Source organism: Calypte anna, chromosome 3, assembly GCF_003957555.1.
Source record: "Calypte anna isolate BGI_N300 chromosome 3, bCalAnn1_v1.p, whole genome shotgun sequence".
Lineage (NCBI taxonomy): Eukaryota > Metazoa > Chordata > Aves > Apodiformes > Trochilidae > Calypte > Calypte anna.
Genome location: NC_044246.1, coordinates 21949673 through 21964673, shown reverse-complemented (window position 1 = coordinate 21964673; position 15001 = coordinate 21949673). Strand labels below are relative to the sequence as shown.

At 44.7% G+C, this 15001-nt stretch overlaps 1 protein-coding gene across 1 annotated transcript in view; it reads right to left on the bottom strand.

Annotated features, from left to right (window-relative positions):
* HHAT (hedgehog acyltransferase) overlaps nt 1-11600 on the bottom strand; it is a 100542-nt gene extending 88942 nt beyond the window's left edge. The window contains exons 1-7 of the mRNA XM_030446867.1: nt 11531-11600; nt 11103-11240; nt 9668-9735; nt 7822-7935; nt 6962-7156; nt 5653-5865; nt 1047-1218 (exon numbers count right to left, since the gene is read on the bottom strand). Of these exons, the coding sequence (XP_030302727.1) occupies nt 1047-1218; nt 5653-5865; nt 6962-7156; nt 7822-7935; nt 9668-9735; nt 11103-11196 (856 nt within the window). The 5' untranslated portion in view covers nt 11197-11240; nt 11531-11600. The remainder of the gene's footprint in view (nt 1-1046; nt 1219-5652; nt 5866-6961; nt 7157-7821; nt 7936-9667; nt 9736-11102; nt 11241-11530) is intronic.
* Between the last annotated feature and the right edge of the window lie 3401 nt (nt 11601-15001).

The window sequence follows — 15001 nt, the reverse complement described above, 5'->3', positions numbered from 1 at the left end:
AACTGACATGAAAACTCAGAATCCACTTTCTAAACAGTGACTGAATATTCTGCTCTTGCTCTTTTTTTATATATAAAAATTATAAATTGGAATACAATAAGTGTATGCATATATGCACACACATACACACAGAGATAGAGTGCATACATTGCCCTCTACTGACCAGAGTCTAATACACAGGTGTCCTCCAGCACACACTGCTCATCAGACATGATCACCAATTTATGCTTAACATGACCATACCCGTGTCTGCATCAATTCCTGTCACTTGCTGGTATTTAATTCAGCAATTAACAAGTCTTTTACAGAACACAATTTAAGGTCTAGAGTTTCTGTGCTTTTGTTCTTCCAACCTGGTGATACACACAGGGCAGTGGGAGGAAAAAAAAAAAAGCCACACATGCCAGTGGGTTAACCTAGGTCTACCAACATACCACCACCCAAAGCTCTTTCTGTTTTATACCACATTTGTCAGCACTCTTTTTTTCCCACTCAGGCATTTTAATGAAATACCAGGGAACTGCGAGGGGGCAGAAGAGGAGGAAGTCAAGTAGGGAAACAGAGCTGAGAGGTTCTGACTGCTACTTTCAGGCCACCTTGTTGGCAATTCCTTCCCTCCGCTCTTTTCATGATTACTGTCATTTTTACCTTTCAGCTTGGATACAAACTAGAAACATGAAACACAGGAGATCAACGAACACTTTAATTCTTAACACCCCCTCTTCTACCCCTATACTAACCAAAAACTCTTTGTTTCAAGTGTCCACTTCTATGACATAGGATGAGAAAGCCACTTTAGATCAAAGTTTAGGCACACAATTTAGATAGGAAAAAACACAGAATACTTTTTAATTTAGGGAGCAGCTAAAATAAGTCCAATTTTAAATGTCTTCAAGGATCTCCATATTATATTAATAGTCTGTAGACCATCTTTCTGACAGTGACTTACCATAGTCACTGAAGTACCTACAGATGGACATAAAAGAGAAGTAGACTAGAGTTCTTTAAGTGGGGGAAAATGCATTTCTGCTCGCTTCTATACTCACCCAAGGCCCAGTATGATGCAGCTTCCAAAGGTAGAGCACTGCTGTAGAGAGCATGGATGTACATGAGGTGAATCATCAGCTCAGCCAGGCACCACCAGAAGAAAATGCGAACTATGCCCACGATGAAGATGCTGAGATTGGTCTTCAGACTGAAGGTTTCTTTTCTCCTCATCTAAAGAATAAATCCAATGAGCTTATATGACACACAGCTTGTTTTACTCAAATATGCATCCTTTTAATTTTTATTTCCTATTCATTTGCTAAAGGGACCGTTTGAATACATCACTTGGAAATTCCTGAAATGCTCTTGAGGGACATTGCTCTGTCTGTCCCCAGTCTCAGTAAGCACCAGAAACCAACAAGAGCACAGCATATGTTCATGCTTATCCCAAACTGTTGGAGAAAAGGCAAAGAGCTGTCAACCTGAGCAGAATCAAGGCAAGGAACACTTTTTAGAACTCCTGTAACTGGATCAACCTTCAGAGATAATAAAAAAAGTTTAAAGAAACTACAGCTACAAAGGGTTTCTAAGCAGCACCCCTACCAAATAGAAACAATGACTGCTTCCTCTTAAAATAACTCCAATTTCTACCAGCTGCATGGGATTGATTATTTGAGGATAGTTCATCTTCCTCCAGTAGCAATGCCAAGGTCAGCAAGACCTATATGATGTGCTGATCAAATGGCAATTAAATGTAAATTAAATATCAGATGAGATATAATTTGAGGTTAACAGGCTTCTCAAGATGCCCCAACTCTTACACTGCTAACTATAATAAACACACTGTGCATGCTGTTATTTTACCTTCTTCCTTCAGTGAGAGCACGATCAAATAAGAAACAAAGAGTTATCTAAAAATTGTCACATTTTGTGTATTTATCATTATGTGTGTGCAACACTTCCTTCAGCCTTTAAGTGACAAAAACAATGCCCATGCAAGATAACTAACCAAGCCATCTGCACAGACAAATCCCCCTTATAACTGCAAGCTCACAGTACAGGCAACATACAGTTAGCTCTGCTCACTTACAAATGAAGCAGGACACCTATTATTTTGAAGGTTCTTTCCCACCAGCCAGATGGAAGATTAAAGTACCATTTAATCACAGGGATTTACATAACAAGCCTTTAAACCCACAGCTATAGCTGCTACATCCTGCTTCAGCCCAGAAATTCAACAAGGCCATTGATGAAGTGTCACAATCTCAGTTTTGCCTGGACATGGATGCCAATTGCCAGCATTGTTATTTGCTCTTCAGACCAGTTTCTAAAATCTGGTCTTCAGGACTTCTGCTTTCCAGCGAGCTCAGCAGGAGGCCTCATCTCAGGCTCAGCTTCATTTAAGGGGTTCTGCAGGTGTTCTTTTCTGATAGCAGCAATAAACACACTCATATTGTGCACTTTAAATCACCTGCTGGGCACAACAAACTTCAAAACCTAATCTCCAACCTCACCTGCAAGGGCAATATCTTCTGCTCAGGTAAGAGCTCTGACAATGCACTTCAGCAAACCCCAAGACAACACACTCTAAGGGTGTTCAGTTTGTTCTTCATGGCTTTAACCAAACAGGTTAGATTCTGATTGAACACAAGAGGAAAATTTTTCACTATGAGGACAGTCAGACATTGGAATGGTCTCCCACAGAAACTGGTGGATTCCCCCACTCTGGAAAGTTTAAAGTCTCAGCTTGATGGGCTGCTGAGACAGATCATAGAAACAATGAATTAAAAGGGTTGGACTAGATGAACCTTGAGGTCCTTTCCAACCTAACATCCTGTGATTCTCTGATTTTTTGATAGGTCTGTGAATATTTACGTAAGAACCTGTAAATACAGGCATCCCATTCTCAATCTTCCTTTTTCTCCTCACACCAAGAATACAAGTCATGTTGTCACGGGTTAAGCCATTTGAGCTCAGTCTTCATGCAAGACCCCGGCACCAATTTTCCTACAAGCTACCCCCAAACTGCTCAGCTTGGAGTCTTAGCTCTTCAGAAGTATCCCTCAAAGAAAGTAAAAACAAACAAAAAAAAACCCCACACAACTCTCCTTCTGCTACAGGGATAAGAACACCACAGAACACAGGTAGAATTTAACACACTCCAGAAGCTACAAAACTCAAAACATTTTTTAAATTAACCTCAGTTTCTATGCAAGTCTATTCAGACTTTCCTACAGTATCCAGCCCAGGATAATAACATTCAGCACTGTAACTTCCAAAGCTACTGATGACAAATGAGCACAGGACTTTTCACTGAGAGGTCCACCAGAATCTCAGTTTTCAGTTTCATAAAGCCCAATCTATTTGCCTAGGCTCTACACATAAACTCAAAGAGTCATTTTATGAAGTATCAATTGACCCACTTTATCTCAATGATGTTAGCTACAGACATTATGGGTGGCAATTCTGCTTCTTACTCAAGTGTGCAAGAAAATAAGGAAAGCAATAAAGCATGGAAATCCCAGTTTCCCATGTCAGGCAAAGGCAGGCTTGAAAAGCAGCCTGCAAGGCACTGAAGAAAAAACTTGCAGTAAGATTGATAAGTCTTTCACATTGAAGAAGCTGCTCAGCTTGCTAAGTCGGAAGAAATGTGTTCAAAGTAAATCATCAGCTGTTTTCACAACAGCATGAGGGAAACTGAGGTCTTCAGCAATTTCCAATATGAAACAGCAGCTTTCTGTGGCTCTGAAATGTGTTTCAGAGTTAATAGCCAGCTGCTGCTGAAAATGTTGTGTTATTCTGCCTGATGGAAATAAAAAAAATCCAGTTCAGCAGCTACATGCTAGAAATTATGAACACTCTCTAAATGTAATGACATGTGTCATTGGTTCCTTGGCTTAGGGAATGAATCTATATGTCAGACAAAAAAAAGATCCCGTGAAGTAGAACTTGGGGAGGAAGGTTTGTCTTACAGTTGATATGCAGGATCTTGTAAAATTGCCAATGCTATGTTCTAAACCATGCAGTTTTCACATTCCTAGAACACTACATTGTGTTTTCAAATTCTGCAGAAGACAGCTTTAAACACCCAAACATTCTTAATGTCTGAGGGACTAAGTAAAAATGGAAATCCTTCAAATTTCCAGCAAGGACAAAACATATTACAGAATCAGTTACAGATACTTTTACTAAAGTCAAAACACACATGAAGGAAAAATCCTTTTTGGTAGGTTCTGATGTTGTGGGGTTTTATTTTACTTTGTTTTGTTTGGGTTTTTTCCAAGTACCTTTTTAAGGGGAAGTTTTTTCTTTCAGAAGGAAAGAGAAATCAGGAAGGAAAGAGAAGGAAAGAGAAATCAGAGACTTACAGAGAAGATTAATCATCCAGCCTTCAAAAACTATTTTGCTTTCTTTCTGCCTTTTCTAACATTGGAGTCTACTCAAGCTCGTTCCACCACATATAAAGCCTTATTTTGACAACATATTTTGACTCGGTGGATAAGTAATTTTGGTGGATAAGTAATTTTGGTGGATAAGTAACTGGTAAGATGGCTGCACCCAGAGAGTTGTGGTCAATGGCTCAGTGTCTAAGTGGAGGCAATGGACAAGTGGTGTTCCACAGGGGTCAGTACTGGGACCAGTGCTGTTTAACACCTTTGCTTGAGACATGAACAGTGGAATAGAGTGTATCCTCAACAACTGTGCTGACAATACCAAGCTGTGGTGTTGCTGCCACTTTGGAGGAAACGCAGGCCCTCCAGAGGGACCTTGACAGGTTGGAGACAGGCCCATGCCAACCTACACAAGTTCAACATGGCCGAGTGCAAGGTTCTGCACCTGGATTGGCACAATCCCAGACAGAAATACAGACTGAGGGGAGAATGGATAAAGAGCAGCCCTGAGGAAAAAGGACAAAAAAGTATGGCCAGCAGGACAAGGGAGGTGATTCTGCCCCTCTGCTCTGCTCTGCTCTTGTGAGACTACAACTGGAATAATGCGTATGGCTTTGGAGCTCCCAGCACAACAAAGATACAGATCTGTTGGAGAGGGTTCAAAGAGCCACAAAGATGATCAGAGGGCTTGGGCACCTCTGCTATGAAGACAGACTGAGAGAGTTGGGACTGCTCGGCCTGGAGAAAGGAAGGTCTGGAAAGACTTTATAGTGGCTTTCCAGTATACAAAAGGGCCTACAGGAAAGCTGAGGTGGTGCTTTTGCACCAGAGAAGGTAGTGCCAGGACAAGGCGTAATGGTCTTAAACTGAAAGAGGGTAGATTTAGATTAGATATCAGGAAAAAATTCTTCACTGTGAGGATAGTAAGATGCTGGAATAGGTTGCCTAGGGAGGTTGTTGATGCCCCCTCCTTGTAAGTGTTCAAGGCCAGGTTGGATGAGGTCTTGTGCAACCTGATCTAGTGGGAGGTGAAATATATCAAACGCGCCATTGAAGAGGCATCTTAAGGAAAACTGGATGAAACTGTATACCTAATATTTGAATGCCAATCATGAGAAAATATCTCAAAATGAGGGAAAAATTTTAAATTAACCTATCACGCTTTAATCTGCGTCTAGATTTGACAGCTGAAAAGAGATCACCACAAATACCAATACTGCTTTACCCAATGTACTTCAGTGTAGAAGCATGATCTTCTTAAAAACACTGTTACCTGCTTACTGAATTCATCAAAATTCATAAGGGGTCCATTGTGGAAAGTGGGATAGTAAAACACATATGCCAGCATCCACAGGAATGAGTGGAATGACTTCTGGGCAGGTCCATGCCAGCAGTACTCCAGGCTGAAGCTAGTGCAGAAAAGACAGCGGACAGACACACTGAAGAGCAGCAGATAATACTCATTTTCAGTGTCATACCACTTTCTCTGCAAGAGAAAACAAAGCCAGATCACAATGGCACAATGCTGATAATGATATCCACCCAGACCCTAATTTCTAGGGTCAACAGTAGCCTGAAGTAACTAAAGCAAACAACAGAAATACTAACTTTTCTTACAGGAATACCATTTGGTACAGTAATACCAAGTTTGGTGCAGTGATACAGTATCCAAACTAGCTAGCATCCTACTGACATCCAAGGGACTGCTGGGGCTGAAGCCAAAGCTACAGTTCAGATCTGAACAGAATCAGTCACTCCTAAGAAAGCCCAAGGCTAGAAAGATGTTTCTGAGTCTTTATCAAGTTTCTGACAATCCCTGTCACACCTGTTTCCTGCCACAAAAAAATCTGAAACACCATCAGCCATAGTTTAGTTGATAACATTTGTATCACAGTGGGGCCTTTCCTCCTCTCAGCAGGACAAAATCAGTCTACACCACATGAAGAGACCCTACCAACTCATCTCTTCTGAACACCAGAACAACAAGCCTTTTAACATACACCCAGTTTTTCCCCTTAGTCCAAGTAAAAGCAAGAAGGACATTTCCTCACAACTGAGCAGTGGTTTCTCTAAAATCTGTAGTCCCCAGCAAAAGCCATTAGAGGAGGAGCAAAACTGAGCTTGCATCAAGTTGTGAGCAAGCAACTTGATTGTTACAAATCAGTATTGGATCAGTCTCCCTTTCCACGTAGAAGCCTGTAGTCACCAATAAAGTATGGTCAGGCTTGACTATTCAACTGCCAGGTATAAACCCAAAAGTCAGGACCTTAAACTGGCATGATCATAGCTCCGGAGAACAAGGTACCTGTTTGCTAGTGCACTAGGAAAATACTATCATACTCGAGCTCTACTGAGCACCACTTACCCATTATTACTTACCCTTTCTCTCAAAGAAAATAAGACTTTTCTAACTGGAGAAGCCTCAGCAATGGTCACTGCAGCTCTAGTGCCTAAGGTTTCTCTAAACAACCCCTGCTTATAGCAACTGAAGGGATAGTACTCTGTCATAAAGATAGCTGCCATAATAATAGACAAACACCACCATAATTAATTTGATACTTAATTAGTCCTTCTCATGTTACCTTTGCTTCTTCTACAGCTGGTATGCGTAAAGTGGATAGGAGGATGAGGGAGCACAACCATGTCAAGAGTGACAGCTGAAACTGAGCCACAGCAAAGGAAATAGTGGCATGTAGCAAAATGACAGCAAAGCCCTTGATTCCTAGTAACAACCAGCAGGCAGCCATTCCATAAACCATCAAGCACCACGGTTTATACTGTTAGGGAATAAATAAAAAAAAATTAAAAAAGAAACAAAAAAGAAAAATGAACTATTTTTAGTTTGATTAAAAGAAAAAAAAAACCAAACCAAGCATGACACATGTTGTGCTGTCCTACACAAGGCCTACAGTAGAAACAAATGCAGTCAATAAAGTTAAGAACAAATATAAAAGAATACCATGAAATTCAACTGTATCCATAAAAATGGAAGAGAAGGAGGTTTTGTAGCAGTGAGTGTAAAAGCCTCCTGATCTTCAGGAGAACATCACTTCCTTTTCCTTACCCAAACTAGCAGGTGTGACACCATATACCTGTCATTTCTCACAATCATGAAGTCATTTAGCAATTGTGCCAAAACCCAAGCAGTCATCACTTTACAGCCTTGGAAAGAAATAACTACACACTTCTTTTGTGTACAGGTGTGTACTGATTAGTGATTCACAACATAGCACATGCTTTTGAGGGCTGCAGGCTGAAGTCTCCAAACACAGACCCAAGGCAACCCATTGATCCATTCTCCCCTTTGCATTGTGACCCACTGACACAATTCATCCCACAGAATGGATTCCCCACACTCAATAGCCCCAGCCCCAAGTTTCCCATGCCTAGAGTAAACAGAAAGCCACGGAAACTTCCTGCTGTGAAGAAAACCCATATGTACCTCCTCCACCAAGAGCCTGGACACTTGTGACACCAGCAGATGACCAACCAGAAGCCACAGAATGCGCTGCCTTCCCCATTCAATCCAGTAGCTCCACTCAAAGTCCATGGGATCCTGGGACAGCAAGGGAACCAGTCAGTACCTGTACCTGGACATAAAATCATGCTCTTAAAAGACACAGACATCCCTCCATAACACACCAGGTCTTGTTACCCAGCACCATGGAACTCAGCATCTGGGGAACATCTTGTTTCAGCAATGTAGTCTGATCACTTAAGAGAGGTGAGCGCCAACAGCTCCATTTTGACTTCTAATGGTATGAAATTTAGGAAATGAGCATTTGATGGTTTTGTGACCCATGCTAGCACCGAATCCGACGAAGCAGTGATCCCTGCCATCCCCTATGAAAGTTATGGGAGTTTTCTAACCACAAAGTGGGCAGGGAGGCACCAAGACATGCACATACCTCCACCCCAGGACATGAGAAACAGGCTGGTGACTATAGAGAGGCAGCCTGGAACAAGTGTCCCACTCCTCAGGGGTTCCCAGTCCAATACATCCTTGCTTTGGTTTCCTGTAAGGAAGCTTCTTTGGAAATAACAGATTAGTCTGCTACTACTATTCCTGACTATCTCTTCAGACACAACAAATTCACACCTTTGCTTGCCCTGATACTCTTTTATCTTAGAATTTTTTTCCCCTTGTAGAAAGAATAAAAAAAACAAATCCATTCTGGACTATACTTAATTCACTCAAAGTACTAGCTGACAAGTGAGCACCTGTCAGCCTTTTAAAAGCTTTTAAGAAAAAATATAAAGAAGCAAAGCACTGCCTAACTCATGTGTGCTCCTCACCTCTGATGAGGTATTCTGAGAGCAACTCTGCGCTGGTTTGGAAAACCAAGAACTTAGGTGAAAAGGCACCTTGCTAGAACAGGAGTTTCACTCCCTGTTTCAACAAAGCCTAGGTTGGATCAGAAAAAAGTCAGGTCAGCCACAGATTCCTGTGACACAGAGTTTCAACCTAAACTAGGGTAAGAGGGATCAGCTGGTAGCCCTGTGTCCTACACAGAGTCCCACTAGAAGTTCATCTCCACAACTTCTTCATGGCTTTCTTGAAAGCACACATGAAGGGTCCCTTATCAGCCTCAACAATAAAATAATTCCACAGACACACATTCCTGGTCTTGTGCAAATCATCCTCAATACTAGTTGCACTTTTTCAAAAGGATGCGAGCTCAAAAGCAACCACAATGCAGGGGAGGAGGGAGTTGGTTGTTTTTTGGTTTGGAGTAGAAGGGGGCTAGTTTTCTTATTAGTTTTGTTGTTTTTTGGTTGGTTTTTTTAAGATCAACCATGTTTCCTTAAGCCTTTATGCCTCAAAAATTTGTCTTCCTCTGTGCTGGACTACAGGCCAACTAAGAGGGATGTTAAGCACATACTTCTTGTTAAGCAGGTTAACATGAGGTTCCCTGATGATGTTAAGCACTATCCACACCACCCAGTGACAGGAAAAAGGTGAGGAAGGCTGCAGGAAATGTAAAGGGTGTGCATAGGTTTTTAAGGCCAAACAGTAAACCAAAAAGCTATTAAGTGATGTAAGGAAGGAGAAACACTTAAAACAGGGATCAAGAAAAGAAACAAAACTTTAGTTATGATTCTTAAATCTAGGCACACCTGAAAAATCCTTTTTCCTCATTAGAAACAAAAACAAAAGCTATGAATATTCAAATCTACAAAGTCACTACAAACCTCTGAAGATAAATCAGAAGCTCAAGCAAAGGGCAAGGAGACATGATGTTAGCATTATTGCCACAAAATAGAAGATGCTAGTACATCCATCATACCTTTTTGAGGCCTTGAAAGAGAGTCCCTTCTTCCAGCCCAAACCGTCTGTCCATTGCAGCTTCATACTCTGCAGAGAACAAAACTTTGCTAAGGACACAGTAGCCACAGAAAGGAGAGGCAGGGATTCTACTACTCAAAAGCAACACCATGGCTTTACCAATGGGGACGCATGAAGCCAGAGCGGGGCACATCACTGTGTCACTGTTCACCAGGCAAGCTGCCCAGCCAGGCCACAGCTTTGCCCTGCAGACAAGGCAAAGGCACTGCACTGTCCTGAACGTGTGCTTTGGTTCTCCCCTGGTTCTGTACCTGTGGAAGCAGCTGGTGGTGACCTACCTTTCATCACACAGGACCAGCACTCCTCTCCTCTTCCCCTCTTTCAGGGCTGCCTGGTGACTCCCACCAAGGTACAAGGGACACGAAGACCTGACAATCACCAGTACAAAGCTCTGAGAAGCCACCTCCAGAGCCCAATCTCAATGGAGCCTTTTGCCATCACAGCAGAAGATATACTGCATGTGTGGGTGCACAGCCCTGTACTCATTACATAGCACTTCCCACCCTGCCCTTCAAGTGCATTTCCAGCACTGCTTTCCCACCCCTCAGCACTTGTGAGAGCAAGCTAGGATTAAAGTAGAACTTGTGATTAAAACCTAACAAAATACACGTTTCCTTCATGAGCCTCTCTAACTAGCTACACTTTTATTAGATAATACTACTTTCACTTCCTGCCGATTTGTAAGAACACACCTTCTTTTAATCTATAAAGTGTATTTAAACTTGTTCAAAACCCCACCTCTACTCTGCATGGCACAGCGCCACTGAACAAAAACCAAGCCACCACAGCAGCTACCAAGAGGTCACACAAGGCATAAAGCGTGTTGGGAAACAGAGTGACTCCAACGCTGCACAGGCAACCCAGCCGGTGCTCCAAGCCCACAACCCAGCAGAAGAGCCTCAGATCTCCAGGCAGGGCAGCATTCACCTGCCCTGCAGCACCCCCAGGTTCAGTCCTCAGCAAACACCATAAGGAGGCCCAGCTACTTCTGAACCACCCATCTCCAAGGTGCTGCAGGTAAGAGGGTTCAAAAGTAGCCAGGAAAAAAAACCAAAACACAAACAAACAAAAAAACAAGCAACATTCAGACCCAGCTTTCCTGAACTTGCGCTGAGAAGCTGAGCTTCAAAGGTCTCCCTCATGAGTTCGCCTTTGCAGCACCTGAGGCAGAAAAGCCTCTAAACAAAGATCCCTGTAAAGCTGGTGCAAGGCTACTGCTCCCTCACACGGGGCTGGTTTGCCGTCAGGACGAGCAGAGGCTCCTTCATGATAGCAAAGTAGACACCAACACAGAGAGGGCAGCTCAAGCCGAGCAGTCTCACTTGCCACAAGTGGGCAGCGCTGCAAGAGCAAGCACACCCGCGTTGCAGACTTACTTTGAGATACTTGGTGTGCTTCGTAGAAAGCGTAGAGATGTGATCCCACGGTGAGGAGCCCGTAGAGACCCATTTCCCAGGCCGGCAGCAGCATCGGACCGGGAGCTGCCCCCCCGCAGACCCCGGCCTGCCACCTCCCTGCCGGAAAAGAGAGGACGAGAGAGGTTTCCCCGCGGGAGACCGACGGGCACCGCTCAGCGGGACATCCCGCACCGGGCGGGCCGCACAGCGTCCACCGAGCGGACTTGTGGCCCCGCGCTGCCGGGGCAGTAGCGATCCGACGCCGGCTGCCGGGAGAGGAGGCGAGCCCTGCTCGGCCACGGCTCTGTGCCGCCCAGGCCCTGGGAGCAGGGCTGGAGCCAGATTCTGGCTGCTCCCGCCGACCTTGGAATGCGGGGAGTGGAGGGACGACCCCGTTCCCCCCTTACCTGACGAGGGCTCCTCTGCCGAGAGCAGGCGCCGCCGCGGGCCGAACTCAGGCTCCAGCCCGGCGGCGGTGAGGAGCAGCTCCGGGAAAGACAAACCCCCGCCGCTCCGGAGAACCCGGGGCCGCGGCACCGCCCGCCCCCTCCTGACCCTCGGCCACCCCCCGCCAAGGAGTGGCCACAACGGAGCTCCCCGCCCCTGCGCGCCCCCTCCCGGCCACCGGGCGGCGCCGGAGTCCCGCAGCCCCCCGCCCTCCGCGGCAGTCACCCCCGCGCCTCCCTGTGCCGGGCGGCGGCTCCGCCCAGCCCCGACACCTCCGGGGAGAGGGGACTCGGGCCGGCACCGCTACAGCCTCCTGTGCCGGCTGCAGCTGCGGTCCGGCCGACACACGCCTGGAGAGCTGCAGCAGGGCTCGGTTACTGAGAAACAGCCTTCTCCTTGAGCACGAAGCGTCTAAGGCAGGGCTGCTCAGATCTGCCGGGAACCTGCCAGTTGGCTGCTATCGAGAGCGTGGACCATTCGGTTCCGAAGTAACTGTTCTGGTCTGCGTTTCTGCAGCATTTATCGCGACCTGACTGCGGATACAGGCACCCTCACAGCCGAGGGATCACAAAGGAGTGTCACTCGTATAAAGGCGTCCTGGGAAGAGGGTGCCAGCTTCGGTGTGGTACAGGAGATGGGAAAACATCTCGTGCCACAGGGATAGCACTAGAAAACAGCCCAGTGCTGCAAGGAAGACTAAAAAAACACAGACGTCTTCAACATGTTGAAGAGGCAGTTGTGCAAGTGAACGCTGAAGTAAAAGTGAAGGATTGTACTCAGACCAAAAGGAGGTCCGTAACACATCTCACAGACCTTTTCTGACCTGCTGGTGCAGAGGACTACACTAATGGAGGGACACTTTTTACAGTTATCACAACACAGCTTGAGAAGACCACCACCAAAACAGGAACATGGAGCTGGAAGTGCTGGTGCTGACAACCACCTCATGGATCAACCTGCAATTTAGCAAGGGGAGAGGGTTCCCTCCTCTTGGCACCTCAGTGCTCTTAGTGTTAAACATACATTGACTTTTCAGCCCTCAAATGTTGGGCAATTTATGCCCATCTGATCTTGCAGTACATGAATTTAACCCCCCTCTGATGCTGACATCAGTGATGTAATTGTTTTAATGGAGGAAGCATTTAATATCCTTTTGTGGATGTTGTCTTGCTGATCTTTAAGTTCCTTTTATAAAATAGGGCTCCAGTTCCCCTGAGACTTCCTCTGCATTTTCAAATTCCTGTTTCCTGATCTTTGAAAGCCAGGCTTGTGTCTGATTCTCAGGTGAAATCTTACCAGCACAAGGGGTTAACTCTTCCCTATCTGAACCAGCTATGCATCCCCTGGTGTCTCCAAGAATCATATCTCTAATCATTCTGTGTTCTCTAATCATTTTGCTTTTTGCCTCCATTTTTCATCCCCAGAAAATGATTCATCTTCAGTTTACAGTGTCAATTTTGATAGCCCCTAGATGTAAGATACTGTACTTGCTCTGTGGAACTGCCATAAAATCTCAAGGTCAGATATATCCTCCTCTGTGATGTCCGGACCCTCTTCTCTGCTGACAGTGCTTCCCCAGTTTTTGCCCTCAGCAGGTTAGTCAGTATGTTGTACCCCCAAAAAATATTACACCACCTAAATAACAGCACCAGAACAGCACTTCTCAATTTGTAAGAAACATTCCTACAGCACTGCAGCGAATTACGGCCACTAAGGGTCAGCAAAGCTTGTATTTTCCCGCAGTTCTGTGGTTTCTGGTCAGCAGCTTGAAGTCGGTACCGGCAGCAGGCCCTCTAGATGGCTGCATAACACAAACTGTACCCACGCAAGAGTGGTACTGCAGCTTCAAAAAGGGAAAAGGTGTAACAAGTTAACTCTTTTACATCAGCCGATACTGAAAATGACATCTTTGTCATTAGTTACAAGCTGACATCCAGGAGCACAAGCATCCTCTCTGACCAGATCAGCAGCTATCCTTCCACAAAGGTCCCTGTCAACCCCATAGAACAGAAATATGACAAACTCTGACAATGGTCCCAGCTGGAGTATTTCACTTGTGCATTAGATTTTTTTTCTCCCACTCATATTAAAAAAAATTTTTTATTGTAAAGGATGACAAGCATCTCAAGAAATGACTTGGCAAATCTAGTTGTAAACTAAGCTGCTGAACACTTGTGGCACAAACACCTTCACACCAACACAGTCCTCACCATTTTTGAGGGCATAACTAAAAAGCAAGTCCTGATGCTGCTATAATCACTTACAATAACTTATTAGCAAGGAGGTAAGTTTTTTTAAAGTCTCTTGCTATGAGTCCCAGTAGCTGCACAGGCATGGCAGCCACTTCTAGCCATCTGCCCTTTGAGAAGAAAATGGTTTGATGCTGAGTACATGTGTGGCAGATTAGTCTGAGGCAAAACAAAAACAAAAATAATCCACCTTGGGCAGAATGATGAATTGTGATGGCAAGGGTGTTTCTCAGATTATCACTTCTGCTTGAAGGTTTGCACCACTCTTTCTCTCCACCAAATGACTACAGAGTGCAGAGGCAAATTCCTGCCAAAGAGGTCCATGTTCATGCTACTTGGAGCCAGCAGGAAGGTATCTGGTCCCCACCACAGCTGTGATGAACAGTGGAGGGTGCAATGCCAGCCTCCTGCAAATTTGTTCAAGAATCACTGGAAGAGAATCCATCTCTAGCAAATGTTCATGTCCCCTTTTTTATTTCTGTCTCTTCTGAAGCTGGTACTCAGATGCTTCAGGAGTTTGGTTTTGACTGTAAAGTTCAACTACCGCTTGGTGAGAGTCTTCATTCTAATGTGATCAGCTTTAGATGTGATCATTAGAAACATAAGCAAACAGAGAATCAAGGAGGAGAGAGGCAGCAGAAGGCCTTTTGGAAGGATCCTTACTATTGCCTTTCTGTGCAGGTTCTTCTGAGGTGAGCCTGTTACAGAACTCTTAATTTCTAGGACCTCATCTTAGCCACATGGGTGAAGCAGAGTGGGGGTATAAAAGGCAATTAGCTGAGGCAACTGAGATATTTTGCAGCTGGGAAAGTAAACTGAAGCTCATGTTTTTGAGGAAACCCTTTTTATCAACTTGTCATTTGTTTGGCATATGGTTAAGAAACCAAAGTGAGTACTTATGATTCCAGCAGCAGAGTCCTCAGGCGTGCTAAAGCACAGGGCTTCTCACTTCTTTTCTGAACATAAAGTCCCCCTGAGAATTACAAAGAGTGGCCTAGAGCTTTCCCTCACAGTTTTATATCTCATAGCACAGAGCCAAGCCTCTTGTTTTTCACTCCCTGGAAATCACACAGTAATGTCCCCCTGCCTGCAACACCTGAATGATGGGACATGATCAGAGACATGAGAGTCTGCAGATTAGAAGGTCAGCAGCAGACAGGAGGATGAGCTTTGTATATTTAG